The sequence below is a fragment of the Bos indicus x Bos taurus genome, chromosome 11, assembly GCF_003369695.1.
Source record: "Bos indicus x Bos taurus breed Angus x Brahman F1 hybrid chromosome 11, Bos_hybrid_MaternalHap_v2.0, whole genome shotgun sequence".
Classification (NCBI taxonomy): Eukaryota; Metazoa; Chordata; class Mammalia; order Artiodactyla; family Bovidae; genus Bos; species Bos indicus x Bos taurus.
Genome location: NC_040086.1, coordinates 92,781,305 through 92,790,861, shown reverse-complemented (window position 1 = coordinate 92,790,861; position 9,557 = coordinate 92,781,305). Strand labels below are relative to the sequence as shown.

General features: G+C 39.6%; 1 protein-coding gene across 1 annotated transcript; it reads left to right on the top strand.

The window, feature by feature from the left end:
• The first annotated feature begins 8,457 nt into the window (after window positions 1-8,457).
• On the top strand, window positions 8,458-9,456 carry LOC113900870 (olfactory receptor 1J4-like). The gene has a single exon (XM_027554487.1). The coding sequence runs from the start codon at window positions 8,458-8,460 to the stop codon at window positions 9,454-9,456; it is 999 nt and encodes a 332-aa protein (XP_027410288.1).
• Window positions 9,457-9,557: the final 101 nt, after the last annotated feature.

The window sequence follows — 9,557 nt, the reverse complement described above, 5'->3', positions numbered from 1 at the left end:
TGTTTGCTTGTCTTTGTAACAGACACGTGTGTTCACAGAACCTCAGATCCTATATCCCTAGATTTGATCCCAGCATTGAATAAATATTCAGTAAATGTTTGATAGTTGAATTGCATTCCTTTACAATTATTGTCTATTTACTAACAGTTCATTAGCATAAACTGTGAATTTTGAGTTTATGTTCTTGATTTTTGATCTTGTCTATAAGGCTGAGAATATATAGCTGGTAGTACTTAGTCTCTCCCCTTATATCCTGGGAACTTATTTCTTTTTCAAAAATTTATTTACTTTGTTATTTATTTTTTATTGGAGGATAATTTCTCTGCAATATTTTTTTTTGCTATACCATAGTGTGAAACAGGTATAAGCACATATATTCTCTCCCTCTTGAGCCTCCCTCCCTCCCATCCCCATGTTTTGCAGCCTTCTATGTCATCACAGAGTACCGCACTGAGTTTCCCGTGCTATGTAGCAGTTTCTCATTAGCAATCTAATTACACATGGTTGTGTATGTATGTCAGTGGTACTCTTTCAGTTTTTTCCACCCTCTCCTTTCCTGTGAGCATACTATGTGAAGGACAGGGGAGCCTGGTATGCTGCAGTCCATGGCCTTGCAGAAAGTCAGACATGTGACTGAATAACAGCAACTCCTCCTTCAACTGTGTCCAGAAATTCATTCTCTATGTCTGCATCTCTATTCTTGCCTGTCTAATCAGTTCCTCACTACCAGTTTTCTAGATTCCATGTATAGACATTAACATACAATATTTAATTTTCTCTTTACTCTGTATGTCAGACCCAGATACTTTGTAGACCCATCCACATGCCGGCATATGGCACAATTTTGTTGCATTTTGTGACTGTATAATATTCCATTGTATATATGTGCCACTTCTTCTGTATCTATTCCTCTGTCAATGGACATTTACTATTGTGCATTAAATAAATACTAATGAGAATCTACTGTACAGCACAGGGAACTCTGCTCAAAGCTCTGTGGTGGCCTAAATGGGAAGGAAATTCAAAAAACAGGGCTATAGATATATATACATATGGCAGATTCATTTTTCTGAGATCAGAAAATAACACAGCATTGTTATGCAACTGTAGCCCAATAAATTTTTATTAAAAAGTTTCTTTGGAATAGCAAATGCATTTTATTTTTTTGAAATCAAGATTCTTCTCTTTTCCTTTTAGTGTTCATGACTTTTGTGTCCTATTTAAGAATATACTGCCTACCCTACATTTACCAAAATTTTGTCCAAAGTTTTCTTCAAAATAGTTTTATAGTTATAGTTCTTACACATTTGACCCATTTTCAGTTATGTTTTGCATGCAGAGCAGCACAAGAGTCCATGTGCACTTAAGACATATTGATACTGAAGCATGCTGGTACCATTTCTTGAAACACTATGCTTGCCACATTAATTGCCTTGGTGCATTGAAAACTATTAATTGACCTTTTGTGTATTGATCTATTTCAAAATATTCACTGTTCTATTCATCTATATTCCTATTCTCATGCAATTATTTTTATTTTGCTTGCTATGGAGCATAAAAAATTTGAAATTAGGTAAACTAAGTATGACAGTTTCCTTTTCATTTTAAGATTTTCTTGTCTTCCCTTTTGCTTCCATGTAATATTAAGAATCAGTTTCTGCAAATGGGTTACTGATATACTGCCTTTGATTGCACTGACCCTATCAATTGGAGGAGAGACCTGGCTCCATAATGATATTGAGTTAACCAGTCTATGTGTAAAGTGTATCTGTATTCATTTGCATCCTCTTTAAATTTACCATGAATGAGTTTGTGGTTTTTAACATACAAGTATTTTGGTAAATTCATCCATAAGCATATTTTGCTTTTTAAACTATTTTAGTTAGTATATTAAAACTTCAATTCTCAGTGCTCACTGCTAGGATATAAAGTATCATTGATTTTTGTTCTTTATTCATCAACTTTGTAATCCTGCTACCTTGCAAAGCTCACTTAGTACAAATAGGTTTGGAGAAAGATTTTTTGCTTTCTTTTCCCTCTTTTTGGCCTTCTTTTAGATTAGTTTATACTATTCATTTTATCTCTCTTATCGACATACTACATATGTGTCCTTTTTTGGCATCAGGTTTTTACCCTGTTTTTTCATCTTGTCCCTTTGTGTGTGTGTGTGCCTGCACTATGCAAGATGTGATATGTTTACCAACGTTATACAGAAGCAGAAGACTAATTAGTATGTAACCAGTAGCTGGAGTGACATGCAAGGCTGTGGTGATGTCCACAACTCTAGTCTGTTTGGGGTATAAAGATGGAAATCACAATATTTTGAAAGACTTGGATATTTGATACATGTATAAAATATTATGATGCAACTTTCCTCATTATTATTTATTTCATTCCATAAGCTCTGACTTAGATGATTCCTTAGGTGGATTAAAAGAGCCTGGCTTTATTGCCTCTCTTTCCATGGGCTTCCACCTAGACTTCCATTTTTCATGTATTTTCATGGACATTTTCAAAGTTCGGTTGTTCTCTCTTCAAAGGAGCAAGCCACAGGCATGGGGGAATTCAGACAATGCAGCCTGTTAAAATGGATGCTTTGGAGATAATAAAGTAATCTTGATCAGACAATTGACACAGGAGAAGACTTCAGGATGTACTATAATATTTTTAAAAGTTTTACCTTATTGAAGAATTAGAGAACCTTTGTTAAAGAATCACTCAGTTAACTCAGCAAGAGAGAACTAAAAATTTGAAAATTTATAAGATTAATGTATTGATGTTATATATATCCTATGCACTGATAAGCATAGAAGTAGACTTGCAAATATTATTGCAATAAATATATTTTAGGAAAAGAAAGCTCTAAGATACCATGCAAAATAAATCGCATTTATGCAAATATGTCCTAAAAGATGATGCTTTTAAACTGCTACACTCAGTATGCCAGCAAATTTGGAAAAATCGCCAGTGGCCCCAGGACTAAAAAATGGAAGTTTTCATTTCAATCCCAAAGAAAGGCAAGGCCAAAGAATGTTAAAACTACAGTACAGCTGCACTCATTTCACATGCTAGCAAGATTATACTCAAAGTCATTCAAACTAGGCTTCAGCAGTATGTGAACCAAGAACTTCCAGAAGTCCAAGCTAGATTTAGAAAAAGTCAGAGGAACCAGAGATCGAATCACATCTGATCACATCACATATTATCCAACATCTGTTGGATAATAGAAACATCAAGAGAATTACAGAAAAACATCTTCTCTTTCACTGAGTACGCTAAAGACTTTGACTATGTAGATCACAACAAACTGTGGGAAATTCTTCAAGAGAAGGAAATACCAGAGCACCTTACCTGTCTCCTGAGAAACCTGTGTGCGGGTCAAGAAGCAATAGTTAGCATGGGACATAGAACAACTGATGGTTTCCAAAATGGGAAAGGAGTACATAAAGGCTGTATATTGTCACTCTGCTTATTTAATTTATATACAGAATGCATCATGTAAAATGCCAGATTGGATGAATCACCAGCTGGAATCAAGATTGCTGGGAGAAATATCAACAACCTCACATATGCAGATGCCATCACTTTAATGGCAGAAAGCAAAGAAGAACTAAAGAGCCCCTTGATGAGGGTGGAAAAGGAGAATGAAAAAGCTGGCTTAAAATGCAACATTCACAAAACAAAGATCATGGCATCCTGTCCCATTGCTCATGACAAATAGATGGGGAAAAAGTGGAAACAGTGACAGATTTTATTTACTTAGGTTCAGAAATCACTTCATTTGGTGACTAGTCATGAAAATTAAAGACACTTGACCTTGGAAGAACAGCTATGACAAATCTATATAGAACATTAAAAAAAACCAGAGACATCACTATTCTAAAAAATGTAATTTAGTCAAAGTATTGGTTTTCCGGTGGTAATGGACGGATGTGAGCATTGGGCCATAAAGAAGACTGAGTTCTGAATATTGATACTTTCGAAATGTGGGGCTGGAGAAGACTCTTGAGAGGCCCTTGGACTGCAAGGAGATTGCACCCGTCAATCATAAAGGAAATCAACCCTGAATATTCATTGGAAGGACTGATGCTGAAGCTGAACTCCAATACTTTGGCCACCTGATGCGAAGAGACAACTCACTGGAACAGACCCTGATGCTAGGAAAGATTGAGGGCAGGAAAAGAAGGGGATGACAGAGGATGAGATGGTTGGATGGCATTACTGACTCAATGAACATAAGTCTGAGCAAACTCTGGAAGATAGCAAAAAACAGGGAAGCCTGACATGGTGAAGTTCATGGGGTTGCAAGAGGTGGACAGAGCTTAGCAACTGAAAACAACAAATGGAGTTGAACGACAACTCCAATATTCTTCTCTGGAAAATTCCACTGACAGAGGAGCCTGGTGGGCTACTGTCCATGGGGTTGCAAAGAGTCAGACATGACTGAGCAACTAACACTTTGATAGAACAACAACAAATGTAAATATAAAGTTTTGTGAATAAAAACCATTTTAGAAGTATAAAAAATGAATAAAAAGACAAGGGAAATACTTTGACTTTCTCATATTGTATTTGGATCTCTACCATGAAGCAGATTTACTTAGAAGGCAACAAACTAAGAAGGCATCTCGGCTTGGGAGAAAATTCCATCCTCACATCCCAAGCTTTGACTTAACTAGTGGAAACTTTAAGCTTGTAAGAAGGGTCAATAAGGGGGTCTTTCCACATCTCCTTTGGGCTCACACCCACAGGGCATCATCATGACATTCTTCGTAAGGACACCGCTTTCTCAGTGTCGGCCCATAGGACAATGTGTGTCAGAATTCCCTGGCCATAGAGTTCAAGAATGAGCGTCACTGGAGATGGCACTGGGATCTGCATCTTTAATAAGCTCCTCAGCACATTCTAGGGAACATCAAAGTTTAGGAACCACTGCCCTAGGGCATGTGTCCTGGAGGGATAAACAAGAAAACTGAGCAATAAATACATGTTTAATGCATGTCTCTAACGTAGAGCTTTGAGCCCTGTCCAGTTGGGTCCACTCCCTGGTGGACAGAGCAGTCTTTATATCTCCATTTCTGATGTTGGTGAATTGAGGGTCTAGCTCTTTTTTCTCTGATGCTGGTGAGTGGTTCAGGACCACAGAAGTGGATAAATCTAGTCTCCAGGTGTCCTACAAAGAGTCTGCGAAACCAGTTCTTACCCAAGGTAGCTCCATTACTTGAGCATAAAGTTCAGAGAAGAACTGGGTATCCTACACCAATGGCAGGTGTGTATTTGTGTGTGTGTGTGTGTGTGTGTGTATACAGGTGCTCAGCACTTCTCTGTGCTCTTGCTTATGATACCTTTACTACTAGTTCTTAAAGATGAAAGGAGAAAGCATATCAGGGCATATCTCTTTGACACCTCTTGGCAGCAACTGTTTTTATTTTGGATTAGGGAACTCTTCAACAAGAGGATTTTGTTGAATATTGGAGGATATTGGAGAATGATAAATTTGAGTACTAGTATCAAAGTGAAAGAGGAGAGTGAAAAAGTTGGCTTAAAACTTAAAATTCAGCCATTCTGACTGGTGGGAAATGGTACCTCATAGTGGTTTTGATTTGTATTTCTCTGATAATGAGTGACGTTGAGCATCTTTTCATGTGTTTGTTAGCCATCTGTATGTATGTCTTCTTTGGAGAAATGTCTATTTAGTTCTTTGGCCCATTTTTTGATTGGGTCATTTATTTTTCTGGAGTTGAGCTGTAGGAGTTGCTTGTATATTTTTGAGACTAATTCTTTGTCAGTTGCTTCATTTGCTATTATTTTCTCCCATTCTGAAGGCTGCCTTTTCACCTTGCTAATAGTTTCCTTTGTTGTGCAGAAGCTTTTAAGTTTAATTAGGTTCCATTTGTTTATTTTTGCTTTTATTTCCAATATTCTGGGAGGTGGGTCATAGAGGATCCTGCTGTGATGTATGTCGGAGAGTGTTTTGCCTATGTTCTACTGCATCCAAAAGTCTACAAGCAATAAATGCTGGAGAGGGTGTGGAGAAAAGGGAACCCTCTTACACTGTTGGTGGGAATGCAAACTAGTACAGCCACTATGGAGAACAGTGTGGAGATTCCTTAAAAAACTGGAAATAGAACTGCCTTATGATCTAGCAATCCCATTGCTGGGCATACACACTGAGGAAACCAGAAGGGAAAGAGACACGTGTACCCCAATGCTCATCGCAGCACTGTTTATAATAGCCAGGACATGGAAGCAGCCTAGATGCCCATCAGCAGATGAATGGATAAGAAAGCTGTGATACATGTACACAATGGAGTATTACTCAACCATTAAAAAGAATACATTTGAATCAGTTCTAATGAGGTGGATGAAACTGGAGCCTATTATACAGAGTGAAGTAAGCCAGAAAGAAAAACACCAATACAGTATACTAACGCATATATATGGAATTTAGAAAGATGGTAACAATAACCCTGTGTATGAGACAGCAAAAGAGACACTGATGTATAGATCAGTCTTATGGACTCTGTGGGAGAGGGAGAGGGTGGGGAGATTTGGGAGAATGGCATTGAAACATGTATAATATCATGTATGAAACGAGTCGCCAGTCCAGGTTCGATGCACGATGCTGGATGCTTGGGGCTGGTGCACTGGGACGACCCAGAGGGAGGGTATGGGGAGGGAGGAGGGTTCAGGATGGGGAACACAGGTATACCTGTGGCGGATTCATTTCGATATTTGGCAAAACTAATACAATATTGTAAAGTTTAAAAATAAAATAAAATTAAAAAAAAAAAACTTAAAATTCAGAGAACTAAGATCATGGTATCTGGTCCCATCACTTCATGGCAAATAGATGGGGAAACAGTGGAAACAGTGGCCGATTTTATTTTTGGGGGGGCTCCAAAATCACTGCAGATGGTGATTGCAGCCATGAAATTAAAAGATGCTTATTCCTTGGAAGGAAAGTTATGACCAACTTAGACAGTACATTAAAAAGCAAAGACATTACTTTGTCAACAAAGGTCTGTCTAGTCAAGGCTATGGTTTTTCCAGTAGTTATGTATAGATGTTAGAGTTTCTATAAAGAAAGCTGAGCACAGAAGAATTGATGCTTTTTTTTAAATTTTATTTTATTTTTAAACTTTACATAATTGTATTAGTTTTGCCAAATATCAAAATGAATCCGCCACAGGTATACATGTGTTCCCCATCCTGAACCCTCCTCCCTCCTCCCTCCCCATACCATCCCTCTGGGTCTAACTGTGGTGTTGGAGAAGACTCTTGAGAGTCCGTTGGACTGCAAGGTGATCCAGCCATTCCATCCTAAAGGAGATCAGTCCTGGGTGTTCACTGGAAGGACTCATGTTGAAGCTGAAGCTCCAATACTTTGGCCACCTGATGTGAAGAGCTGACTCATTTGAAAAGACCCTGATGCTGGGAAAGATAGAGGGCAGGAAGAGAAGGGGACAACAGAGGATAGATGGTTGGATGGCATCACTGACTCAATGGACGTGAGTCTGGGTGAACTCCAGGAGTTGGTGATGGACAGGGAGGCCTGGCGTGCTGCAGTTCATGGGGTTTCAAAGAGTCAGACACTACTGAGCAACTGAACTGAACTGAAGTGAAACTGCTATAAAGTACTGTAACTGCCAGTAATATTTTTACTTCATAGAGCAGTGATATTGCAAGATTGAGCTCTAAGATACTCTGAGCTCAGTTGACAGTTAAGCTTCTTTCTTCAGCCTTTATACATAATGGAACTGACTATATTTGCTTATTTATTTTTAAAGAAATTTTTTCCTGTGGATCATTTTTTAAATTCTTTGCTGAATTTGTTACCACATTGTTTTGCTTCATGTTTTGGTTTTTAGTCATAAGGCATGTGATATCTTTATACATGGACCAGGGATTGAACCCACACTCCCTGACTTGCAAGGTGAAGTCTTAAGCACTGGGCTGCCAGGAAATTCCTTGGCTGTGTATTTTTGACCCACTTTCCTTTGAGAATTTGTTGATGAAACATCCTCCTTATACTTGATATATGAAAGGACTTTGAAGTCAGATTTCAATACGTCAATATGTCACAGCCTGAAGGTCTAAACCCTCTGATTATATGTACAGAAATAGAAGAGAAATTAGGGAGGTTTTTAACTTACTATTTCTCTGCTAAGACAGTGTGACACTTTCTGTTTACTGAGGTGATGGAAAAATGCCACTGGGCCAGTATCTCCTTTGTATCAAACTCTTCTTGGTTGGTAAATTCCCTCATTGTACATGGTAATACCATTCATCTTAGGGGTTTCTGCAGGGACATGGCAATGCAGACAGACACTGACATATTCACCAAGAGAAAGGACTCATTTATATATGTCTGCTGCAATCAAAATGTGCTTCTTTCACTGTCCTTTCATTCCCAGCAGACAGGAGAAGAGCATCAACAGGGAGAATCATAGCAGCATGTCCGAGTTCCTCCTTCTGGGGCTCCCCATCCGGCCAGAGCATCAGAGCATGTTCTTTGCCCTGTTCCTGGGCATGTACCTGACCATGGTGCTGGGCAATGTGCTCATCCTCCTGCTCATCAGGCTGGACCCTCACCTCCACTCCCCCATGTACTTCTTCCTCAGCCACTTGGCCCTCACTGACGTCTCCTTCTCATCTGTCATCATCCCTAAGATGCTCGTGAACATGCAGACTCAGGATCAATCCATCCCCTATCCTGGATGTGTAACACAGATGTATTTTTTCCTATTTTTTACTAATCTGGATGATTTCCTGCTCACCTCGATGGCCTATGATCGGTATGTGGCCATCTGCCACCCTCTCCACTACACCACCATCATGGGACAGGGGCTGTGCACCTTACTAGTAACTGCATCCTGGATTCTCTCCTGTGCCAGTGCCCTGTGTCACACCCTCCTCCTTACCCGGCTGTCCTTTTGTTCTGACCTCAGCATCCCCCATTTCTTCTGTGACCTTGGTGCCCTGCTGAAGCTCTCTTGCTCAGACACATCCCTCAATGAGCTGGCCATTTTCACAGCAGGAGTGGCCGTCATCGTCCTCCCACTAGTATGCATCCTGATCTCTTATGGCCGCATCGGGGCCACCATCCTGAAGGTCCCCTCCACCAAGGGGATCTGCAAAGCATTGTCCACATGTGGCTCTCACCTCTCTGTGGTGTCTCTGTATTATGGAACAATTATTGGGCTGTATATTTTCCCCTCATCTAGCACCTCCAGGGACAAGATCACCGTTGTCTCTGTGATGTACACAGTGGTCACTCTACTGCTGAACCCCTTCATTCATAACCTAAGGAACAGGGACATGAAGGAGGCCCTGGAGAGACTCTCGCACAGGGCGAAAGTCTTGTTTTGGTGTTTGCTCATCTTTGTAACAGCCACGTGTGTTCACACAAACCCCAGATCCTACATCGCTACATTTGAGCCTGGCAAGAAATGAATACTCAGTGAATGTTTGACCACTTGATTGCATTCTTTTACAGTTATTGTTCCCTTACAATTTATTAGTATAAATTATGGATTCTGAGTCGATATTCTTGA